This window comes from Protopterus annectens, chromosome 15.part0 (assembly GCF_019279795.1).
Source record: "Protopterus annectens isolate FY-2018-M chromosome 15.part0, PAN1.0, whole genome shotgun sequence".
NCBI classification, from domain to species: Eukaryota; Metazoa; Chordata; order Ceratodontiformes; family Protopteridae; genus Protopterus; species Protopterus annectens.
The window spans coordinates 592,626,473-592,653,184 of NC_056749.1; the positions used below are offsets into that span (position 1 = coordinate 592,626,473).

Genomic DNA, 26,712 nt, shown 5'->3' on the forward strand with positions numbered 1-26,712 from the left:
ACTAAGGATATTTTGGAAGCAGCTACTTGGAGTTCAGTGCATACTTTTTCTAAGCATTATCACCTTCCTATCTACTCTAAGTCTAGGGCTGGTTTTGCCACAGCTGTTTTGCAAGGCATGTTGTCAGCTCCTACTTCTTTATGATTTGCCAGCCTCCCTTACCTCTGCTTTGGGATTCTACCCAATAGTAAGGACTGCAGCAATGGAACGAAGAACATAGTACAGTTTTGTACCTACCATAAATGTAGATGTTCGAGGATTCCATTGCTGCAGTCCAATTTACCCTCCCTCCTTCCCCTCTGTGTTTAGGGGTGGTTGTGTAGGTGAGTTTACATGCTTATATTTTGTATATATTCTTGTATATATTGTACATGTTTTGGTGCAGGTTTTTTGGGACTTGTTTTTTTAGGGTCTTCTGACATCTGGGGCAAGAAAAGACTGAGGATATGGCGTCGGTCATGCGCATTAGTACCCTGACGTACTGACGTCAGTCTAATGCGCCCTGACCGACGTCAGCCTTATACTCTGGTATTCGGGCCGACTGGACGCGGACTATACCCCAATAGTAAGGACTGCAGCAATGGAATCCTCGAACATCTACATTTATGGTAGGTACAAAACTGTACTTTTTTCCCAAAGGGGATAACAATACATTTCTTGGCATTGAGCTTGAGCCCATGGCTCTGGCACCAAGCATCTGTTTCTGTAAGGCCCTTTTGCAGAGTATCCACATCATTTGGGGATTCAATAATGGCTCCCAGTTTGCAGTCATCTGCAAACTTTGTTAGCCAGAGTCCCTTAGTGTTGACCTGTACTTCAGAGAAGTAGATGCCAAACAAGAGCGGCCCCAGGACTGAACCCTGAGGTACTCCACTTGTCACTTGTCTGGAGCTGGATTTGGAGTTGGCTACTTTTACAGTGTGGGTTCTATCAGTAAGCCATTTAGCAACCCATTGGGTGACATAGGGATTAATGCCCAACTTAGTAAGTTTATCTATGATTCCAGAGTGGGAGATGGTGTCAAAGGCCTTGGCAAGGTCTAGATAGGCTGTGTGGACCACCTTACCCTTGTCCATGGCTCTGGAGACTGATTCAAAGAAGTCAATCAGGTTCAGGAGACAAGATCGGCCCTTTAGGAGCTGCTTTTGTCCATTAGTAGCACACAGGGGTCAGTCCTGGGGTAAATTTTCTGTTCCTCATCCTTGATCTAATTTGTACTTTAATATGGAGAGGGATGAAATTTGTTTTATGTGGACAGGAAGTCTATTCCACAGCAAGAATATCCTCTGCAAGATATACCTGTCCCTCCAAACTGTTCTGCTGAAGTTGCAGAAGAGGATTAGATTCCTAGACTGGATATTTTTATGCTGCTTGACTTGCTGATGTGCAGTAAATCGGTCAGTAATTGGTCTGAGGATGCCTTGTATGCCAGACCCAGGTTACCTACTAGCAGCTTTGAACAGAGTATAGTGAAAGGGCGCTGTGTCAGTCCATCTACATTGAGTCAGACAATTATTGCCCCTTGTAGTAAAATTCTTTAACATTTCTCTGAGTAGTCGCATAGCTCTACATTTAATGATATTAACATATTTGCTAAAGGAGAAATTATTAGTGATCAGAGTTCCTAACTCTTTACAGCTCTCAACAACATTCAAAACAGATAAGGCCAAATATATGTGATTGTTAATCTATAGCTTACCAAAATACAGACACATTACTGAACACTTTTTTGTACTAAATTTTAAACCAGAAGACTCATCCCAGAGGCTAATAGCAGATAATTGTTAAATGTTAGCATGCCACTGTCATTAGTGATAAAAACTATTCTTTAAGTGATCAGCATATTTATGCTAATCCAGCAGTAATTGTTTGTAGGAAAGTTGATAAGACAATGATGAACAGAATGTGCCCAACACTGACCCTTAAGGAACATCAATACTCACTAGAAGGGGGTCATATTTTTTACCTTGAATTATAACTGACTTCTGTAAGCAAATCAAGACATGATTTAACTTTCAATGTAAGGATTAAAGACAACTTTAGTCATAGCATTGACTATCACCTGATGGGGATCAAAGGCCTTTGCCACGTCCAAGTGCACTAAACCTGACAAGATGAGTATATCTAGTGCCTGCAATATTTCTTCATAGAATTCAATGAGATCTTTCCCTGGGTAGATTTACCCTTTAAAAACTTGTGTTGAAACAGATCTAATATCTCAATATTACAATTACTATATAAATAAAGTTTAGAAATGCACCTCTCAAATCATTTACCCTATAACAGATGTCAGACATACCGGTCAATAATTTTTCAGATCATCCCCTGAAACCCTGTTTATAAAGTGGAGTGACATGGGAAATTTTCCAGTAATTGGGAACAAGTTGTTAAACATCAATCTCATCTTTGGCACAAAGTATTCCTTATATTTCTTTTAACTATTATCAGAATCATATTAGTCCCCATGGATGATGATTTTTTTTTATTTCATGTCATGCTTTCGTTATGATGTCATTACTGAAAATTGGACATGGTAAACCTGGATCGACCTGATACCAGTTTTTATCATAAGTTCATATTTAACTTGCTGATTCACATGCCTTCATAAACAATTGGTTAAATTCATTAGCTATTAACTTAGGATATTTTATAAAGGTGTTATTTATTTTAATCATTCAAATAATATGTTTTCTAGACTTATTTTAAGAATATACCTACAGTAATTTCTCCTGTCAGAAGAGTCGCTAGCAAGTTTTTTTTTCGATAGAGGAATGAAGTTTGACATTTTGTATTTATAAACATTTGCCCAATGTAATCTCTTTTTTGTTATAACTGCAAAGGAATTTCTTAATGGTTTCAGACTTTAGGACCACCAACAAGGGCGAGAAGTGTCAACACTAATCAGCTTTTCAAGCAGTGGATTCTACAATCTATTTCAGTTTATGCTCAGATTTAGAGTAGCTATAATTACTGTCTGAGCGAACACTTTCAGATGGCCAGTTACCATTACCCAGTAACTGATGTACTAAATTACAATTAACTTTATTAAAATTACAGTTCTTGAAACTCTATGTGCTACTATGAAAACTAGATAGCATGGAGTCACGTTGGGAATAAACAATATTATCTGTTACTCACTGAGGAACTGGTGAGAGATACTGTATGACATTGTATATGTTCCATCTCCAGCCACTCCCTGATGGTCTGACTTGATTTATCTTTATAATTCTTTCAGCTTTGCAGTCATTTTGTGGGTGCACATGACAGCTATTTTAGCAAAGTTCCTATGTATGAATCTCATTATAATAACACTTTAATAAGGTTCATATATCAGTACCTCAGTATAACAAGGTTATTCTTTAGATATTTTCCGACATAATTATGGCACACCATGCATTATGCAAGCAATAATGCCTGACAGGGTGTATGTTAATGTGTAACTAACGCCCACCCAGGGGCGTTATGAGGCCCAATGCCTCAGGCATTTGCTGCGATTTGCTGTGAGTTCCTTACTTCTACTTTACAGTATACACCCCGTCTGCTACATGCACATAAAATGAGAGTGTTCACAATTTGTTGTACTTTTGCCAGTCACAAATTATAGGTTAAATGTAAGTCATGCCCCACAAAGTAACTGTTCTTCTAATTTGAAAAAAATTAAAGCAGCTGAATATGCCTTTTATTACTTAGTACAACCATATATTAAAATAAACAGAACTGGCCCACTGTCATCCATATTCAAAAATAAAATGAAAATAATCTAGTACACTTTTGACTGAGTTTATTTATTTAACTCTACAAATACATTACCAGTATAATTATCTAAGGACAAAGGTATTAACATCTTCTGTCCTTGCTGTCACTCTTAACAAAGAAAACTAGTAAATTCTAAGGAAAGTTAATACGGTCATTATACATACAAAAATACTTACAGCTAATAGTCTGTCTCCTGTTTGGAGTCTTCCATCTTTTTGTGCTGCACCCCCTTCAATGATTTTGGTGATGTAGATACTGTTGTCACCTGGAATGTGTTGGTTACCAATGCCCCCTGCAATACTAAAGCCCAATCCTAGAAAAATGACAAAAAATATGAACGACAGATGTGAGGTAAGAGAATGTATATACTACAGCAGCTTTCATTGTTTGCTTATGCCAGACATATGTAAGATGCAGTTTTTTTCCCCAATAATTTATTTTTTTCTGAATTTTAGACTGTAACATATAATAAAATGAAAACAAACATTTGAAACCATTTATACAGTTTGCAGTAACAAGAAGTCATTACAACATATTAGTTGCATCATTCATCCAGAGAGTTTAGTTAACAATAAGAAAATAGATTATAAACCAAAACTATATAAACTATGTACAGCAAGTGGTAAAATACTATTTGTAGTTTAATTTGTCATGCCTTTACTATACCGATCTAAATCTTTAAAAGAGAAAAAGAAGAGTAAGACTACATTATCTAGCAAGTACAAGGAAAAAGAAAGCGTAATGCCTTTGTTTAGGATTAATTCACTTTTGAGATTTCCTACAATGCCTTTTCATATTAAGATATGATCAAAGAGAAAGCTCCAACTTTGCTTAAAATAAGCCTCTATCTTTCGGTTCTTTGTTACTAGTTTATGTGTTGATAAGTATTTAATTGCCATGCTTTTAAAACCAGACCATGACATCTGAGTTGTATCCAGCCACTTTTGAGTGATGTATAGTTTAATTAGGGAAACAAGGGTAATAAGTACAAACAGGTTTTGTTTAGGTATCTTCTGACAAGTAATATGTAAACTAGCAAATTCCCATCACAATGTAGATTTTTTCCTATCCCATTTTTCCACTCTGACTCTTGGTGAACACCATAGTTTATAAGCACATTTACAGCTTTGAAAGATATGGATTAGGTCTGCTCTTTGAGACTGGCAATAAGGACAGTTTGGAGAAATTTTGCATTGAAATGATTAGTCATTATGGGATTTAAATAAGCATTATTTGTAATTATTAACTGGGTGTACGTAAGTTTTTTTAAGGGGTTAGTTTCATTGATGTTTTAAAAGGTTGGGCTTATTGCTTGCCACTAATTTCTGGATTTTGTTTTGTCCAATAGCTTGAGAAAAGAATAGAAGACCAAAATTTTAGGGATACAGTTTATATGAGTTTGATACCCATGAACTAGCCTTCCTTCAAAATGACCCCATCACAAAGGGGAGGCATCTGTGGTGATCAAAGCCCCTAGGAGAAGTAAGAATAACAAATGGTCTTCCTGCCAAGATAGTAGAAGAGGTATGCCACAATTTTAAAATAGCCTTGCACAGTTAAGTAATGATTACAGGTGTTACAAGGTGGTCTAAGAACTGAGACCACTGGACTCTGAGTAGCCACTGTAGAATTCACATGTAGAAGCTTGTGTAGAGAGCCATAGCTATAGGTGAGGCCATCAAGCCAAGTACATAAAGTAGTAAAACTACTGATGACGACTGCTGGTTCAGAAGGTCTTGGACTGTGGCTTTAAGTGGCGTGATTCTGTCTGGAGGAAGGATAAATGTGCAATATGTAGTGCCCAGATGGTATCTGATAAATACACTTGAGCAGAGGATATTTGTTCACAGCAGGAAGGAGACAGCTGTCCAAATAGGGGAACATGCAGATCCCTTAGTTTCAGCTGGGTTGTGACTACTGCCATGCACTTAGTGAACACTCGAGGGACTGTGTTGAGAGTGAAGGGTGGAGCTCTGAACTGATAATTCTGATCCCTAACTAGACACACAGAAATCTCGTGGATGTCTTTGGTATCTTCATGTGTAAGTAGTCATCTGAGAGATCTACTGAGCACATTCAGGTGTTTGCTTTTGGGAAGGGAAAAATTGACTGCACCATGGCCATTCTGAAAGAAGACTTTCTCATGTGAAGATTTAGGCCACTGAGGTCCTTGTTCTTCTTGCGTACTAAAAAAAAATCTTGAATAGATTTGTGACCCTCTCTGCTCTGGTGGAATGGTGGGACTACCTGGGTGTCTCCTTTTAAAAAAAGAGAACATTGGTGGGACTACCTGGGTGTCTCCTTTTAAAAAATGAGAACATTGGTGGGACCACCTGGGTGTCTCCTTTTAAAAAATGAGAACATTGGTGGGACTACCCGGGTGTCTCCTTTTAAAAAATGAGAACATTAGTGGGACTACCCAGGTGTCTCCTTTTAAAAAATGAGAACATTGGTGGGACTACCCGGGTGTCTCTTTTAAAAAAAGGAGAACATTGGTGGGACTACCTGGGTGTCCTCCTTTTAAAAAAAGGAGAACATTGGTGGGACTACCTGGGTGTCTCCTTTTAAAAAATGAGAACATTGGTGGGACTACCTGGGTGTCTCCTTTTAAAAAAAGGAGAACATTGGTGGGACTACCTGGGTGTCTCCTTTTAAAAAATGAGAACATTGGTGGGACTACCTGGGTGTCTCCTTTTAAAAAAAAGGATAACATTTCTCTTCTAGTCCCTTTCTGTTAGTGAGGTGGTAAGTCTGGAAGTGTCTGCATTTGGGGTGAGGCGATGGATGAGAAAAGGGTATAATATAGCCTCTGGATATTATTTTTCTCACCCAAGAATCCTGTGTGACGGCCAACCATACAAGTGAGTGGAGAAATAAATGGCCCCTAACTGCTTCCAGAGGGGAGCAGCTTGAAAAGCCTTCAGGAATGGTGGTACTGTTTGCCCAAAAATGGCCACAGGTATGTCTGGTTCTGTAGACCACCTCGAACTTTGGGTCAGCATCCATTAAAGGGGCCACCTCTGACATGGCTGCTTCTGTCTGACGTGGAGTTAAAGCACTGATGCTGGAGTTTTCTGAGACATAAGGATTTGGAGACCTTCTGATTCCTACTGTAGGATCTTTGAGGGGAATCAGATTTGACACCTATGGCAGACATTCTGCTCACACCTCAGTGAAAGACCAAATAAGGAGATACTATTGTAAGGGGCATTTGTGAAAGATGCCTTAAGTTTGTCCTCAAAATTGAAAAAGCGGAATCAGACATAACTTCTTATCATGATGCCTGCATCCCCCCCCCCTGTACAAGTCACTCTATTGACAGCATTATGTAAAAGTCACATGGAAAAGTTTGTGATGTTCACCACTGTGTCCATTGCCACTTCTAACTGAATCCTAGACTCTGGTGTGGTCAGCTTTCTCAAAGAGTCTAAAGTGTGTGTGTGTGTATATATATATATATATATATATATATATATATATATGTGTGTGTGTGTGTGTGTGTGTGTGTGTGTATGTATGCATACGTTTGCTATCATAAGGTCAATGTCCACAAGACATTCCAACCAAAAATATTGACGCAGATGCTTCACAACGGAATGTTGAGAAGGTCAGAATTTCCCCAACACACTTCCTTAACAGAATTCGACCTTTCTCCAGATCCATAGACTGCAGTCAAACACTGCATGCTACGTGACAAAACTATTTAGCAGGGGGTAAGCTCCCCTGTACCCGCAGATTAAATATTCCAACTCCGACATGGCACTACAGTGGGGAAAAGGGCAAATTTCCTGATCCACATTGAACAATGATCTCTTGTCAGAAGGACAACCACATATGTGAAATGCACAATGCATTCTCTAAACCAAGACTCGCAAGAATGAAGGTTCGAAAACACGGGTTCAGCCAATCAAATTTCAGCATCCCGTGGACATCGGACCTTTACTCAGAATTCTGATAGTAAACCATATACTGTATATGTATATGTGTATTCATCTTTTTCTTTCGGCTGTTCCCATTAAGGGTCACCACAGTAGAGCATCTGTTTCCATTTCTTCCTGTCCTCTGCATCTTGCTCTGTCACATCAACCACCTGCATGTCCTCTGCAACCACATCCATAAACCTTATCTTAGGCCTTCCTCTTTTCGTTTTACCTAGCATCTTCATCCTTAGCATCCTTTTCCCTATATACCCAGCATCCCTCCTCAGGCACACGTCCAAACTAACGCAATCGCCTCTCTGGCTTTGTCTTTAAACCGTCCAACCTGGGGTCACCCTCTAATATACTTATTCCTAATCCTGTCTACCCTCCTCACACCCAGTGCAAATCTTAGCATCTTTAACTCTGCCACATCCAGCTCTGACTCTTGGCTTTTTGTCAATGCCACTTTACTTCTCTGAAGTGCAGGCCAACACAGAAGGTCTTTGGCTAACAAAGTTTGCAGATGACTGCAAACTAGGAGCCATAATCGAAACTCCTAATGATATGGACAAACTACAAAAGGGCCTCACTGAGACAGATACCTGGTGTCAAAGCCATGGCCTGAAGCTCAATGCCAAAAAGTGTATTGTCATCCCCTTTGGTAAAAACTCTGTACCCATGAACTACCATATAGCTGGTAGTCTACTTAATGCCGAAAATGTGATAAGAGACCTTGGGACACAGGCGGACAATAGTCTTTCCTTTGATAATCACATTGCCACAGTGGTCAGGAAATCCTTCTACGTGGCTCATCTCATCACAAAAGGATTCTCATCCAGAAAAAAAGAGGTCATTGTTCCCCTCTACTCATCACTCATTAGACCCATTATAGAGTACAACGTCCCATTTGGTATGTACCTCACAAGACATCTACAACAACTGGAAAGACCACAGAAATACCTCACAAAGTGGATTACTGGCCTCAAACAGATGCCCTATGCAGGCCGTCTCAAAAAACTACAGCTTTACTCCATCGCATATCGCCTACTCAGGGGCGATCTCTGCCTAACATACAAAGCTATGTCAAACCCAGAGCTGTTGGACATGCTCCACTTAAAGAAATCCCAATCCCTCCAAGCTACACACTCTAGGGACCTTAACCTTGTCACCACAATAAACAGAACATGCTGGAGGGATAGATTCCTGTCCCAGAGACTTCCCATACTCTGGAACAGACTACTTATCTATGTCAAACAGAGCTCCTCATTAGCACTCTTCAAGAAAAATCTTGATGATTGGATGGGAAATGGGAAATTCACCCTGGGGATCACTTCTGTGGCTCGGCTCGACAGGGGCATAGGAAAATAATTTTCTTGGGTTGCAAAAGCCAGGGTACATTTTTTGGCTAGGCTTGTATGGGCCGATAGCCTAGTGCCTACCTATGAACCTATATAACATAACTGATCTCACTACCCTCTTGTAGACCTTCCCTTTCACTCTTACTGGTACTCGTCTGTCACAAATCACTCCTGGCACTCTTCTCCACCCACTCACCCTGCCTGTACTCTCTTCTTCACCTCTCTTCCACAGTCGCCATTACTCTGAACTGCTGATCCAACGTTTTTAAACTCATCCAACTTCACCAACTCTACTTCCTGCATTCTCACCATTCATCTATCCTCCCTCTCATTCACAGACATATATTCTGTCTTAGTCCTAGTGACCTTCATTCCTCTCCTCTCTAGAGCACATCTCCACCTCTCCAGGGTCTCCTCAACCTGTTCCCTACTCTCACTACATATCACGATGTCATCTGCAAACATCATAGTCCACGGGGACTCCTGTCTGATCTCATTTTTCAACCTGTCCATCACCACTGCAATTAAGAAAGGGCTCAGAGCTGATCCTTGATGTAATCCCACCTCCACTTTAAAAGCATCTGTTGATCTCACCGCTGTCACACTAGCCCTGTACATATCCTGCACCACTTTTACATACTTTTCTGCCACTCCCATCTTCCTCATACAATACCACAACCCCTCTCTAGGCACCCTGTCATATGCTTTCTCTAAGTCCACAAAGACACAATGCAACTCCTTCTGACCTTCCCTCTACTTCTCCCATCAACACTCTCAGAGCAAACATAGCATCTGTAGTGCTCTTTCCTGGCATGAAATCATACTACTAATCACTAATCATTACCTCCCTTCTTAACCCAGCTTCTACTAGTCTTTCCCATAATTTCATGCTGTGACTGGTTAATTTTATCCCTCTGTAGTTACTACAGCTCTGCACATCACCCTTACTCTTAAAAATCGGTACCAAGATTTCATTAAACAATCTGGTTAAATATTCCACTACCATTTCTCCTAAACACCTCCAAACTTCCACAGGTATGTAATCTAGACCAACAGCCTTTCCATTCTTTATCCGCTTCATAGCTATCCTTACCTCCTCCTTGCTAATCCGTTGCACTTCCTGATTCACTATCCCCACATCATCCAACCTTCTCTTTCTCTCATTCTCTTCATTCATCAGTGGATCTACTTCACATGACTGAAAAGACCACAATACCTAATTTTCAAAACACTGAAAACTCATTTGACTGAGTCTCATTATACTGAAAGATGACAATGCTGAATTTCAAAGCACTGAATTTTAAGCCATAGACCTGTACACTTACAGCACCAACAACTAACTCTTTCCAAAACTTAAAAACTACTTGCTTACCCTCTTAACAGAAACCAGATGATATAAAATAATGTAGCTGGGGGGCTATACCCCCCAACTATACATACTAACTCCAGGATCGGGGAAAAGGCATATTACTACTGCCAGGAGTGCATGAAATATCCACCAGATTACTTTAGATACTTCCCATAAAAATGTAGCTTTTTATGCTACTATCAGCATTCTGACAGTTGGCACTACGTTACAGTAATGATTTTTATCGCAAGCAAGTCCCAGGTGAAGGCAAACAAACCACATCTATGGCTTAAAATTCAGTATTTTGAAATTCAGCATTGTAAGCTTTCAGTATAATGAGACTCAGTCAAATGAGTTTTCAGGATTTTGAAAATTAGGTATTGTGGTCTCAGTCAAATGAAATTCAGTATTTTGAGTTTTCAGTCATGTGAGGTAGATCCATAAATATATATATATATATATATATCTATATATATATATATATATATATATATATATATATATATATATATATGAGTCCACTTTGTTTCGTTGAATCCCATTTTACTGAATTTCATTTCACCCCAACCGCATCGCTGAAAGCACAACTGAAAACTCAGTGCAATATCATATCAAACACAACAAAGCAAAAATAAGCATTTACAACAAAAGTCTTTCCCCAGGGATCAATCCTCAGGCCTTACTTTTTTCACTGTTTGTTAATTATTTCTTTTGGGCCCAAATTTAAAATATATACTATATATTATATAGGGATGGCATAGCTATCACCTGGGCAAATAAATCCGCAGTTAAATCCCTCCCCACAAAATGATACTGTGGAACTTACTACAAACAACTGGCTGACTTTAACTGCACAAAAATCAACAGTTATGTTATTTGGCACTGCACAAAGACTAGACCATTCACAACCACTACATTTGGTTGACCATGTTGGACACAACTTTCTTGCACTTAATTAACAGTGGTACTTAGGGATAACATTAGTCCAGTGGAAACCTTACATACCCATGTAGAGTCACAGACTCAGAATGTATTTACACAGTTACAAGTACCAAACAATACCTGCTATCCACTCACAAAAGAAGTTAGGTAGTCCATAGCTAATGTACTACGAATCCATCCTGAATATATCCTATCAATTATCACCACTCTCTCCACCCAAAATACCAGTGTCCTACAAGGCACAGAAAACAAAATACTACAATTTGTACACTTAAGCCCACAACATGAACACCATTGTACTACCCATAAATACATAAACTGTTTTTCTGTAATCTAAAGGGCTATACCCCCTTTCAACACCCTGACATTCAAACTTTTAATTACAATGTTCACTCCAAATGCACCATACTCCCACCTAGGAACTAGGACAGCCCCTTTCTGTACAACTCCCCATTTAACTTTGCCATGTCCGAAAGACACTTCACTAAAATTTCACTGGCTAGCCGAAGCAATCTCTTCTCTCAAATCAGGAATTTAGATAACAAAAATAGATTAAAAAAATAAAAAAAACTTTTTAAAAATACTTGTTAGAAGAAAACAAGTATGACTGCTCAGCCCTTAGGGTTTTTTGATTAATTATTGTACCCCAGTTGGACCATTACAATTTTCCCTCTATTTATTCAAACTTAACTGAATGCCTCTTTAACTTTTTTAATTTTGTAAGAAAAGTACATTACATTTTTTAGGTATTACACCACTAACTTCCATTGTTCTAACTTTCAGATGGACTTTATTTTGTATCAAATCAGCTCACTATATTCTTCACTCAACTCTTTGTTCTATATATATAAATATATATATATATATATATATATATATATATATATATATATATATATATATATATATACTTACAAGTTCCTTTTATACACTTCTCTTCTCCTACTGTTCAGTGCATTTTGTTAGCAGCAGCTTCATAAATTCATACCACAATTTATTATTATTTATTTATTTTACATTTGTTAACCGGGATGGTCCGACTGGATACATGTCCTTTTTCAGCGGAGGCCAAAGCTCCAACAGAGTTACATTGATAATTAGGTACAGTAAATGAGCTGAAAGAACTTAACAAAAACATAGGCTATTTACATACAAGTACAAGACTGCCATTACTATTTCTGAGATTACTACAAATGTAACATTAATAACATATTAGCAAGGACGGTAGGCAGTATAATGACATAGAGTTAGACAGGATACATATTTCTTTATCACAGTATACAAAGTACTTATCATCTTAGCTAGTTGTTTATGTTTTAGTCAATGGCACATAGCTAGTCTGGGTTTGAGCAAGGACATAGCCAGTGTGACTTGAAGTGGAGTTTTAGACTATTTTTGAATTGACTTAGAGAAGTTGCAAGCGTGATGTTATTTGGGAGAGAGTTCCATATTTTACCAGTGGTGTTGGCCACCACCTAGGTTGAGAGATTTAATTGTTTGGACAAGGAGTCTGTTTGCTGAGAAGGCAGCTTAGATTGGAGTAGGGAGTCATTAAGTTTTTTAGTGCTGGGGTATTCTCAGGTTGTTTAAGGATTTTGAAGGCCTCTATGAGTTGGGACTGGTGAAGAAGGTGTGGGAATTCTATCCATCCAAGCTTTTTCAGGTTAGTACAGTGGTGTGTTCTGTAGGGTAGGCCTGTAACGCACCTGGCAATGTGATTATAGCAGGATGAGAGCTTGGCCAGATCAGATTTGTTAAGGTGAGTGAGGACAGGAGAGGCATATAGTAGGGTAGAGAGAAGGTGTGAGTGGGCTGTGGCTGCCCTGGCATTCGGGGTAAGGAAGGCTTTAATTCTATATAGGGTCCCAAGTTTCTTGTTGACTGACTTAATGGCTTGATTGATATGTATATTAAATCTGAGTTTATTGTCAATGTTTACTCCTAATAGCTTTGTATAGGTGTCTGGGGAGATGATGGTCCCATTATTGGATTTTATAGTGAAGTTTTCAGTCGGAGATCTATTGGTTGGGTAGAAGAGAAGTAACTTGGTTTTGTTTGGATTTAAGATCAGGAGATGGTTGGCAAGCCAGTTTTCAACTTTGGTGAAGCTATGTTGGGTGGTAGTTAGTAGATTTGCAAGAGAGGCATTGGAACATATTATAGTCAAGTCATCTGCATATTGAATGCAGGTGGCTTCAGGGATGACTGTTTGGATGTCATTTATGAAGACTGAAAAGAGCAGATGTCCTAATATGGAACCTTGAGGAACTCCTATGGTATTTGGTAGTAGGCAGGAGAGCTTGTTTTGCCACATTACTGCTTGTTGTCTCCCAGTGAGGTAAGCTTGAAACCAGTCAAGGGCTGGAGTATCTAGATACAGGGTTTTTAAAGTATATAGAAGTAACTGATGGTTTACCATATCATAGGTTCAGGAAGAGATCGGAGGATATTTTTTTATTATTCTGGTTAAGATTAATGTTTTCAGTAAAAGAGAGGAGGGCAGTGGTTGCACTATGATGGGGTCTGAATCCATGTTGAGAGTCTGTGAGTAGTTTATTTTGGGTTAGATAGAGCATTAGTTGGTTGTGCATGCACTTTTCCATAATTTTGGCAAGTGGTGATAGTATGGCTATAGGTCTATAGTTGGATAGTTCTGTGGATGAACCTCCTTTGTGGAGTGGAATAACATAGGATATTTTCCAAATTGAGGGGATTGAGGCCTTGGTTATGCTTCTGTTAATTAGGATTGAGATAGGGTAGGCTACGACATCTGCAGCAATTTGCAGGTATTCAACCGGCAGAAGATCGGCTGAAAGGGTGGTTGGCTTCAGTTTTTTCAAAAGGGATCTGATAAAGGATGTGGACACTGGCTGGAAGTTAAAAGAGAGTGGTGAGTTGGGTATAGTGTTTATAGAAGTGTGGGGAGGAGAAAGTTGGTTAGCTAATGACTGGATGGTTTCTGTGAAGAAAGTATTGAATGAATTGGATATATCTTCTTGGCTCTTGTCAGATAATGTTCCTGGGGTCGGAGTAGTGGATTTTCCTGGTTGGAGAAGTTTATTTATGCCTGCCCAGTACTTTTGAGGGTTATTCTGATGTTTATGTTGCAGATTGTAGAAGTAATTTTTCTTATTTAGTATGATGGCTTTTTTAGTCTCATTTCTAAGTTGTTGGAATTTGATACGATCTAGGGGTAGTTTCATTTATCCCACGCTTTGTCTCTAGTTGTTATTTTGGTTTTGGTGTCTGTTGTTAGCCAGGGTGCTAGTTGAGTTTTAATTCTTATTGAGCGTTTAGGGGCATGCGAGTCAAGTATAGTAAGGAATGAAGTGTTAAATGATGACACTGCCTCATCAAGGGGAAGGAACTTTAGTTTTGTCCAGTTACATGATTTGAGTTCAAGTTGAAATTTAGTTGGGTCAAAGTTTTTCTTGGATCTGATAGACCTATAAATAGGTAAGCTTGTACAATTAATTTTGTCTTTCATGATGTATGTGAGCAGGTGATCACAAAGATCATTAGGGAGAGTTCCAGACATATAGTTCTGGGGATGACTGTTGGTGAGTATCCAGTCTAGTATACTCTCTTTTTGGTTATTGTTACCTGTCGTGTGGTAGATGATATTATATGAGAGAATCCATGTAGGTTAACAGGGATGGGGTTGGACTGTGCTGTGCATTGGTTCCAGTCAATATTAACATTGCCCAGGACAATGGTTTCTTGAGGGTAGTTGTTGGCTATCCAATGTAGAATGACCTCTAGTGTTTCTACATTGTTCCCAGGGGGAATATAGGTGACAATTAGGTTAATGCCCTTATGATTATTTAGTAGAATTTTTAGAGCTAGTATTTCAGAGTTAGAGACCTGGGGTGGTTGTAAAGGGTTAGTTATGATGTTAAGTGTGCTATTATATAAGACGGCTATTCTACCTCCTCTTTTCTTTACTCTATCTGCCCTAAGTATATTGTAACCAGGAGGCAGGATCTCATTGTCTTTGGTTGATGGCCGGAGCCATGTTTCAGATAGACACATTATGTTGGGGAGGTATGTGGCTAGTACAGCATGCAGGCTATGTATCTTATTGTTTAGGCTTCTAATGTTTAAGTGGCATATTAGGATACCACAATACTGTAATTTGTTATCTTATTATCATAGATTATTACACACTATGTTATTTCATAGTCATATACAACATTTTGAGAAAGATTATTACAAATTGTGTTATATGTCTGTGATCTGTATCAATCTATTATAATTCTACAAACTGTATTAACCTTTATAGCCCATGAATACATACAGAGCTATCGGAGTAGGAGCAGCTGATCTGTGATATATAGCAATAAGTAGTCTTTTTTTTGCTTATTTGTAGTAGGTATTGCTTATTTTAGATATTTATAGCAATTTTATTGTATACTGCATACTTGTACTGTATTTCATAGCTATTGGCTCACTTGTAATAAACATTTCTGCAGTGTTTTCTGCCTAAAATAGTTTAGGTCATAGCTGTAATATTGTCCATATTCCTGATTGTGTTTGTGATAAACATTTCTGCAGTGTGTTCTGCCTAAAACAGTTTAGGTAGTAGCTGTAATATTCTTCATATTCCTGATTGTGTTGTGGGCCTAGTTGTTTGTTAGAGGCTGTTTTCTGAGCTCATTGTCCAGGCCATCTTAGTTAGCAAAGATCATCCTCCACTTCAGTGAGAGTTTAGTGTTTATGGCCATTGTCTAGTTGGGTTGCCAGGGCTACGGCTTGGAGAAAGCACCTCATTGGTCTTTTGAGCTTTTTTAAAAGTTGTTTCAGGTTTCAACTTTCTGTTAAAAAGTTAACTTGCGTTTCAGCCATTACACACAGAGCTATCTGAGGAGGAGCAGCTGATCTGTGATATATAGCAATAAGTAGGCTGTTTTTTTGCTTATTTGTAGTAGTTATTGCTTATTTTAGATATTTATAGCAATTTTATTGTATACTGCATACTTGTACTGTATTTCATAGCTATTGGCTCAATGTCTTTATACCTGCTGGCCTTGCAGTTGCCGCCCCTACTCTAAATTTGATCTTGGACACTCCTCCCAGTCTACTGTCATTAGCTCATTCTACCTAATACAGAGAGAACATCTGAGAAGGCCAACACACTTAGATTATTTCCTTCTGTTCCTCCTTTCTCCCTTTCTAAAAAAAAAAAAAAAATGTCTGAATATCATTGTGTTCTGACTGTGCTTCTCAAACATTTTGGAAATATAGAGTACATTTTAGTGCATTTATTAAAACTGTATTTGCATTAATATAGCTACAACTCAAAGCGCTCTAGGCTGCACTGCATCTGAATTGTTTTAGTGTGTTTTAGTTGCTTTTCTGCATATATAGACTTTTCTGTATATGTAGACTAACTACTTATTCTACTGTATTACTACCTCTTAAATCGTTTTTCAGTTGTGCACTTGCCTTGCTTCATTTAAAAAGTTTTAAATTGCTAATTTTGTAGAGTTTTAATTGTATTTACTGTTTAGGGCTACACACTCAAGTGCATTAGCCTTTTCTGTGTTTATTTAGTGAATTATTGCATTGTTTAGCCTGTTTTAACCAAAAAAAAAAAAAAATACTATCCTGTTTGCTCGTTTCCCGCCTTTCCTAGCTAGTATAGTCCAGATCCCAGGCTTTGCTGGTTTCAGGACTTTATTTTCTGTGTTCAGAGCTATCCAGACCTTGCTGTGGCAGAGGGAAGTCCTACTGCTTACCAGCGGGAGTGGTGAGCATTGTACTGCCTGTCTAACACTAGAGGACTGGTTTCCAGCTCTGAAATTGTAATTTTATCCATTTTGGGCTGATTTCTATCCCTTTCAACTTTCTGGCTTAAAAATACGCGTGTTTGTGCATTTTTTGCATCGTGCAGCACTGCTGGGCTACGGTTAAACTACTCAAGGTGCCAGAAAGTCTGCTCTTCAAATTCTTCCTTAGAACTAGCTGATTTCTCAGTACTAGCACTGAACCCCTGTGACTAGCACTTGCTCTAGAACCTGTTGGAAAGCACTAGGAAGCTTTAAACTGATACAAGCACTCAACTCTCCTTGTTAATAAGGAGAAATTAATTGTAGGCACTAAACAGCCTATAACTGCAAAGTACCTTGCAAAGGTAAGGGAAAACACCTCTTGTACTTTACAAAAAAGCACCTGAACAGGCATGTCCAAAGGTCAGCTTCCGGTGATTTCTCCTGTCCACCTGGTGAATCTGGGCATATTGGCGCAATGCAGCAAATGCCTCATGTACACAGACAACCCTCTCCTCCTACCACCCAACACTACAACCTGCAAGAGATGCACTTATATAGCCAAACTGGAAACAAAGCTCTCTACAGCCAAGATTGTGCTAGACAGTCAAGAAGAGAAGGTTAATACCTGCACTACACCTCAAGCAACACATAGCCCTTCAAAACCTCACCATTAACACCCACACATAGCAACACTAAACTAACATATGCGGAGGCCCTTAACATTAACCGGCCCAAGCAACAAGGACCTCCGAAGCTGAAACGCAAACAAACAACAGTCACAACCAAAGTGACACATAGCTCACAACACCAGTGTACCACCCAACAACAGCCCCTAAGGCAAGACAAACACTTTAGTCATAGGTGACTCTATAGTCAGGCACACTGAAGTCCCACTCACCAGGCTGAACAAGGAGAAAATTACAGTCAGCTGCCTGTCGGGTGCCAGGATCTGCCACATAATGCATGCACTCAAATCACTCCACAGTAAGTACAAATATGACTCTGTCATTGTCCATGTTGGAGTGAATGACTTGAGATGTACCTCCCTGGACTACATGAAAAGAGACATGGAAGAGCTCTCGGATCATGTGGCCCAGGCAGGTATGACCCTAGCCCTGAGTAGCATATTGCCTTCGCCCAGAATGATACCACAGTATAAGGACAAAATGACTGACTTCAACAATTTGCTAAGCTTCTGGTGTCATTCAAAGGGGATCCAGTATCTGTCCGCCCAGGGCTACATGATCGACAAACCACGATGTGTTGCCAGAGATGGTTTGCACCTGTCACCCCTGGAATTCAGGTAATTGGCTAAAGCTCTTGCCACCCCTATAGTGCCTTTTTTAGGCAAGGTTCAAAGTACAAAACCACCACTGTAACAGATACAAGCATGCAAAATCTGAAGGTAATGCTACTCAATGCTAGAAGTCTAAACCTCAAAATGGACTCTCTTGATGCACTCCTAAAAATGGAGAACATCGATATCTGTGCAGTAACTGAGACCTGGTTCAAGGCTCCAGAGAGCACCCTGCAATACCAGGCTACAACTCTTACCACACTTTTCGGCCACCAAACCAAGAACGGAACAATAAAGGTGGAGGAGTGTCCATACTCACCAAGGATATTCACACCTCCAGGCTATTTGCCCAACACAATGCATCTGAAATTCTCCAGGTGCAACTAGCACTAGGTAAGACTGCAATCCAAATTGTAGCTTGCTACACATCCCACACTATGCCCCAAGATTCTCACTACACCTTTCTAAACATACTGGAAAATATTAAGATACAACCAAACACCCTAATACTGGGTGATTTCAATTACCCTGACATTAACTGGGAAAACTACTACAAACACCTTTTCCCAATGGTTCTTGGAATTCATAAATTCCAATGCCCTGGATCAACTAATCCATTGTCCCACCAGGGGCTCCAATATCCTAGCCCTGCTCATTACCAACATGGAAGATAGATGCTCCACACCAGTGGTCACCCCCTCATTGGTCAGGTCTGACCATAAGCAAATAACCCTTGACATCCACATCCCACCCTCACCCCCCCCAGTAAGGAAACCTCCATAAAAAAACTTCTCCAAAGCCAACTTCATGCTACTAAAGTCAGAAGTGACAAACTTCATGATACCCATGCAGACGGGAGCTGAAAGTTTGACTGCTGAATCCTTCACTAAGGCACTGTACTAGCATATCCACTTGTGCATGAATCGTGCCATCCCAAATAGAACCAAGATGCTCTACTCCAAAAAAAGGAAGCTAATCTGGTGGTCCCCTGCCATAAACAAACTATACAACAGAAGAAAGAAACTGTTGCAGAAAAGAGGAAAATCCCAGGATGCAAAAAACTCCCTTACTAGCCTCAGTAAGAAGCTGAGCTCCCTCATAAAATCCTCCAAAGCTAGTTACAAAAATAAAATTGCAAAAGATTCCAAAGACAACCACAAGGCATTCTATAGTTATGTCAAGAATCTAAATGGCAATGCTTAGATATGCTCTGAGCTAAAACAGAATGGCATTAAATATACTGATTCCAAGGATATTGCCAATATCTTGTCAGATCAATTTAGTGCCAACTTCACCCTCTTCTCACCCCCTAAGGGGCCCATCTCAATACCAAAAGATTGCCAAATTCTGGTAATCACGTCCGCACTATCCAAAGCTAAGAATACAGCATCCATGGGACCAGATGACATCCTGGGCTGTGTACTACATGAACTACAAAATGAACTGGCACCTCACCTAAGTGTCATGTTTAATCATAGCCTCACCTCAGGCTTCATGCCCACTGAGTGGCGCACAGCTACAGTTATCCCACTTCACAAGGGGGGATCCACCTTGAATCCTGGGAACTACCATCCCATCACTCTGACGAGCCTGATCTGCAAGGGCATGGAACGGATTATCATGGAACTTATAAACAAAGACATTGGCAACCTTCAAACACTGGACCCCCACCCAGGTTGGGTTCGTGAAGAGCCGATCTTGTCTCCTGAACCTGATTGACTTCTTTGAATCAGTCTTCACAGCTGTGGACGAGGGTAAGGCGGTCCACACAGCCTATCTGGACCTTACCAAGGCCTTCGAAACCATCTCTCACTCTGGAATCATAGATAAACTTACTAAGCTGGGCATAAATCCCTACATCACTTGATGGGTTGCCAACTGGCTTACTGACAGAACCCAGACTGTAAAAGTAGCCGACTCCAAATTCAGCTCCAGACAAGTGACAAGTGGAGTACCTCAGGGTTCAGTCCTGGGACCGCTCTTGTTTGGCATCTACTTCTCTGAAATACAGGCCAACACTAAGGGACTCTGGCTAACAAAGTTCGCAGATGACTGCAAACTGGGAGCCATTATTGAATCCCCAAATGATGTGGATATTCTACAAAAGGGCCTTACAGAAACACATGCTTGGTGCCAGAGTCATGGGCTCAAGCTCAATGCCAAGAAGTGTATAGTTATCACCTTTGGGAAAAAAACATGTACCCGTGAATTACCACATAGGTGGCAGTACACTAAACACTGAAAGTGTGATGAGAGAATTAGGGACACAGGTGAACAGTGGTCTCAGCTTCGATAATCACATCACCACAACAGTCAGGAAATCCTTCTGTGTGGCACACCTCATCACTAAGGGCTTTTCATCCAAAAAAAAGGAGGTCATTGTCCCACTGTATTCATCCCTCATTAGAACCATTATAGAGTACAATGCCCCATTTGGTATGTACCTCACAAGACATCTGCAACAGCTGGAAAGGCCGCAGAAATACCTCACTAAAAGAATCACAGGGCTAAAGCAGATGCCCTATACTGACCATCTAAAAAAACTGCAGCTATATTCTGTGGCATATTGTCTACTCAGAGGCGATCTCTGCTTAACATACAAGGCCATGTTAAACCCTGAGCTGTTGGACATGCTCCACTTAAAGAAATCTCAATCCCTTAGAGCCACATGCTCCAGAGATCTAAATCTTGTCATCACAATGAACAAAACATGCTGGAGGGATAGGTTCCTGACCCAAAGACTTCCCATACTCTGGAATAGACTTCCCATACATGTTAAGCAGAGCGCCTCCTTGGCCCTCTTCAAAAGGAACATTGACAATTGCATGGGAGATAGGAAATTCACCCCGGGGATCACATCAGTCACCCTGCTAGACAGGGATCCAGGGAAGTAAATACTGTGGGATGAAATATCCAGGGAATGGTTATGGCTAGGCTTGTATAGGCCCTAGGGCCAATAGCCTAGTACCAACCTATGAACCTATGTCATGCCTCAGAAGATTCAATGGACAAGTGTACTGACTTTTCAAATATAAACAAATACACATAGTATACTTGTTTCATTAATAGGATATTCTTTATTTTTACTTTTGTGAAGTACTCAAGCCATACTATACTTCTGTCCAGCAATTAAAACAATATGAAAATTAAAACAATATGAACAAAGAGACTAGCTACAGTAATAAAACAAGGCGTGAGTCGCTTGAAGGACAAATGGAACAAAATGTCATGCTTTCTTACCACAAAAGAATATTTTTTCCTTTAACACAGTCCCAACAGTGTTGCAAAGAAAAAAATGAAAGTTATGGACTTACCATAACAACTGATCCATGTTGTCTGATTTTTGTTGGGTTCAACTGTAGATTGTTGGATCGACCAGTTCCAACACTGGCACTGATCTTGAAGCATCTCATTTCCAGGGCTCTGACTCCACCTCTACCCATAAATCCCTGAACTCCACTTCAGTACCTCAGAATGAGACCCCCCATTACATATTATACTCACATGGAAATACCTAGAACCATATAACTTCTGGTCAAATTAACTCCAGAATACGTAACATAGAAGATGCTCAGGTTATGGAACAACTGGCAGTAAGGATTGCTCATAGACAGGGAATACCAAAGTCAGCCCAGTCTGGAATCTTATTAGTGACAATTTGGAAGAGGGTAGGTGGGACGGATGTTGAATTGGTTGAAAATCAGACAACATGCATCTATCATTATGGTGAGTACATAACTTTCTTGGTCAATTTTGTCTATTTTCATCCAATTCATCTGTAGGACAGATTCCCAAACATATAGACACAGGTGGAATGAAGGAAGGACACTTCTGAGGATGGTGGAGCCAAAGGAGGAATATGATCTAGACTGCTCATCCAGTTTATAATGAAATACAGATGTATGAACTGTTGACCAAGTAGCTGCTGCACACATATCATCAATAGGGAGTCTGCTGGCAAAAGCTCTTTAAGTGGCTACTGCCCTTGTGGAGTGAGCTTTAGGTTTAGTTTGCAAAGACAAGCCCATCTTATGGTAAAAAAAGGAAATGCACCCAGGTAACCATCTTGACAGAGTCACTTTAACCATTGCTTTGTCCAGATTGGGTTTTGAGAATGCCAGAACTAACTGGCCTGACTTTTTTGAAGGGCTTGGTTCTATGAAGGTAGAATCTCAATTGACGATGAATGTCCAACATGTTACATGTGCATTCACCTTTGTTTGAAAATTTTGGAAAAGACTGGTAAATGTATTGATTGATTCAGACTAGTTTCGCATGCCATATTAGGAAAGAAGGATACATTAGTCCTTAAAGAAACTATGTTTTTATGAAAGACCAAATATGGAGGTTTGCATGAAAGTGTTTGCATCTCAGAGATTCACCTGGCTGAAGTAACAGCTACTAGAATAATTTTTTCCAAGACAGGAATTTTAACTCAGCTGATGATTCTGGTTCAAAGGGTGGAAGAGTCAGAGCTTACATCATAATAGTAATATGCCATGGAGTTACCGGGTCTAATAAGACATATGAGGAGAAAAGTTCCTTTTAAAAAGTCTTAAGAAATTCTTAAGAAAGCAATGGAATTATTATTCCATCCAATATGGAAATTCGATATAGCTGCCATTTTCACTCTGTTGAATAACTGGAGCCGTTCCAACTAGAATTCTAAAATGGAATGAACTGGAGCAGAGAAAGGGTCTAAACCTTTGGCCATGGCCCAGATAGAGAATCCCTTCTACTTGCTATAGTATACTTTTGTAGTGGTCTTTTTATGAGATGCTGAAATGATCCACACAACTTAAGTGGAAGCCTGTTGTCTCTGGCTAATATTAGAACTGGAGGAACCGAGTGGTTAATCTCATGGCCTTCTGGTCCAGAAGAGGCAATTTAGCAGTGTGTGTTAGGAGATATCCAGCAACCATGGCGGATGTACTAGCGTAAGCCACAGGCAGGGGAAACAAATTTGTTGAAGCCAGAAAGAGGCAATGAGGATCACTCAGGCCTTGCACATGTTTGCTTTCTGTATGAACTTGTTCATCAAAGGCAATGGAGGAAAAACATAGCGGAGAAATGGGGCCAATAGTGGACTAGAGCATCCCTTTTTTTCTGCCCCTGTGCTGGGATTAGAATAAATAACTGTTGCATTTGTTGTTTGGGTGAGAAGCAAACAGACTGCAGTAAGGATGGCCCCTGTAATGGAAAGTAAAGGTTGTCACTGCTGGATTGAGGGACCACTCGTGAGGCATCAGGATAGATCTGCTCAACTTGTCTACCAGTACATTGCATGAACCCGGGATATGCATTGCTATAAGACAGTGCTGACAAGACATAGCCCATTGCCAAACTCTCGTGGCTTCTTGACATAGAGGATACCAGCAAGTCACTCCCTGTTTGTTGATGTACCAAACCACTGACATATTGTCCATCTGTACTGATATCACTCCCTCGAGATGATGTCCTAAAATGCCTGCAATGTTAGAACTACCCTCATCTCCAGGACAATGATGTGAAGATTGTCCTCTGTTTGTGACCAAGTGCCCTGGACTGTCTTTCCTTTAAAATGCCCACCCCCCACCCTATAAGAGATGTGTCCTTTGTCACTATGGCAACAGGGGGTCCATAAGGAACAGACATTGTTGTGCTACTGACTGAGATGTTATCCACCTGGACAGGATATGTGTGTCCTGCAAACTGGAGTAAGCTGAATCTTGGCATGAAGTGGATGATAACATTGGAACCATTGTACTGCTAGGGTCCACTGAATCACTCTCGTGTAGTATCTGGGAAAGGGGTCCATGAAGATTAGTCCTAGGCAATGTAAGATTAATCTCACTGGCTGAAAGGGGTGTTGAAGAAAATGAATGGTTGTGAGATGCAAGGACAGAATCCTGAAGTCAGGAAGTCGAGTGATCTGTAAGTTTGTGTCCAGGTGGCATCCAGTAAATTCTATCTGCTGGGTAAGCATAACAAGACTTTTGCTGAGATTTTCAATAAAGCCTAGATCTTATAACATTTGGAGCAGACGGTCCCGATTATTTGCCAAAACTTTGCTAGAAGTAGTGATCATGAGCCGACTGTTTAAGTATGGGAAGAAATGGATCCCTCACAGGTGAAGATACACTGCCACCACTGCCATTACCTTGGTGAACAGCTTGGGAGCTGTAATGAGCATGAACAGCAGGGCTCCGAACTGAAAATGATGGCTCCCAGCCAGAAATGGAGAAATCTCCTCAAATGTTTGTGTACCTTGACATAGTAATAAGCGGCCCTGAGATCTATGCAGCACATCCACTCATCCTTCCCCAGTAGAGGCAAAATGGACTGAAGTGTGACCATCTGGAACTTTGTGTTATGTACTAATTCAGATAGCTCAGATCCAGAATGAGCCTGAGGTCCTCTGTTTTCTTTGATACTAAAAAGAACCTCGTGTAGACTCCGGATTCTGATTTGTCTTTGGGGACTGGCTGGATGACACATTTGTCTAGCAGCTTGTTGATCTCTGCTGCTGCCATCTGCCTTTGACTGGGTGGGGCATCAGGACATTTCATATTTTTAGTGGGAGGAAGGGAAAATTATAAGAATAGCCTCTGAAAATTATGCTTAACACCCAGGAATCTACAGCTATGTTTTGTCAGGCATGTGGGTGCAAAGACAAGTATCCCCCAAATGTCTGCAGAGTGCAACAGTTGAGCAAACCTTCAGGAACAATGAAAGGGCTTTTTTGGTAAAGGGACCATGAAGTCCCTAGTTTTGTGGTCTGCCTGTGCCTCTCAAGCAACATCCATTTTTGAAGCCTCCTCCTCTGCCACAAGAGAGTCTGTTGCCTGAAGTGTCCTGGTAACAGCTCTGTGACTTCCAGAACCACGTCTTCTTTCCAGCCCATTGATTCCTTGAGTAGGATCTCTGGGGAGTGGAGAAGCAGATTCCAACCACTGAAAGAGTGTTACCATTCTGTTGACTCCTAGTCAACATGGCCTTAACATTAGGCCCAAACAAGGTAGACCAGTTGAATGGGTCACTAATGAAGGATGTCCTAAAGTTTTCCTCAAAATCGCAAAGGCACATCCAGGCATGTCGGTGGATGGTAATGCCAGTGCTTGCTGCTCTGGCAATGTCATCAGCTGCATTACAAAGTAGTCACATGACTATGTTAGAAGTAGTCTGTAGGGTAGAATGCTTCCACTGCCTTCTGGACATCTACAGGCAGAACAGCTGAGAGACTTGGAAATCTCCTTGGTCAAGTCTCTCTGAAACCTGGTGATATGGGCTAAGTAGTGTAGAGCTCGAAAGGCAAAAATTGCTGAAGTATACATCTGTTTCCCAAAGTTGTCCATGGCCCTAGATTTCCTGTTAGGTGGCTGGACCAAGCAGCTTTCTTCAGAAAGTTCCTTTTTTGTGGCTGCTGTTATTACCATGGTGTCCACCGGTGGATTTTCACTTCAATATTTACAGTCTGTTGGTGCTGCTAAGATTTTTTTCAGCTTTTTAGGGTGGGGCTCTATCATGTCAGGGCCTTTCCAGGCCCACTGAGCTATCAAATCAATGAGTGGATCAATGGAGGGTACCACCCAGGGTGAAGATGATCCAGCTCCAAAGGCTTCCAGGAACAAAGACTCATCTGGAGAAGGATTATCAGTGGACCATCTACCTCTCTGTTTCATCAATTCAAGGATTTTGCAAAAAGTGATGTCTTCAGAAAGGGATCTAGGGAAACCTTTATTTTCATCCAAGTCCATGCCTTTGGTAATGGACTCTGGAGAAGAGTCTAAGTGCTTCCACTTGCACGTTAGCTGTCTATGAACTGATTCTGAGGAGGGTCAGAAGGTTCTGAATCAGACTGGGAGCTAATGCAGCAAAAAGGCTGTGAAGCCAACTGCCCCTGTCTGACAGGAATGTGGGAAGCAGAATTAGACACTAATTGGGGTTCGGATGGAACCAACTGAGTGGAAGCACCTTATCCCTCTGTGTTGAAAGGGCCCACTCAAAAGCCTTGAAGGTCAGGGATGCTGTCGCCCCATCAGACCTCTCCCATCCGCCAAAGGGAGAAGCTTCAGTGGGGAAGTGACAGCTCTAACAGCTTTGGTACTGACTTTTGTCCCAGAACCACTGCACTAAAGCTTTTGCTCCGAGTCTCCTCCAGAGCCACTCAGCTTGCAACGGGAGGAGGAAGGGAACCTGCTGGAGTTGACATTACCTGTACTACTGGCTCTGGCAATGGCACTCAGGAATAGACTGGAGCTGAGATAGCTGGGTCCAAGGGGCGGACTGGGCCTGGATAAGAAAGAGTTGGACAGGCAGAGGAATCACCACTCAGTATGTT

The 26,712-nt window shown here is 40.5% G+C and overlaps 1 protein-coding gene across 1 annotated transcript in view; it reads right to left on the reverse strand.

Annotated features, from left to right (window-relative positions):
• Positions 1-26,712, reverse strand: part of DLG3 (discs large MAGUK scaffold protein 3) — a 3,698,230-nt gene that overhangs the window by 1,684,254 nt on the left and 1,987,264 nt on the right. The window contains exon 9 of the mRNA XM_044057417.1: positions 3,933-4,069. Within this exon, the coding sequence (XP_043913352.1) occupies positions 3,933-4,069 (137 nt within the window). The remainder of the gene's footprint in view (positions 1-3,932; positions 4,070-26,712) is intronic.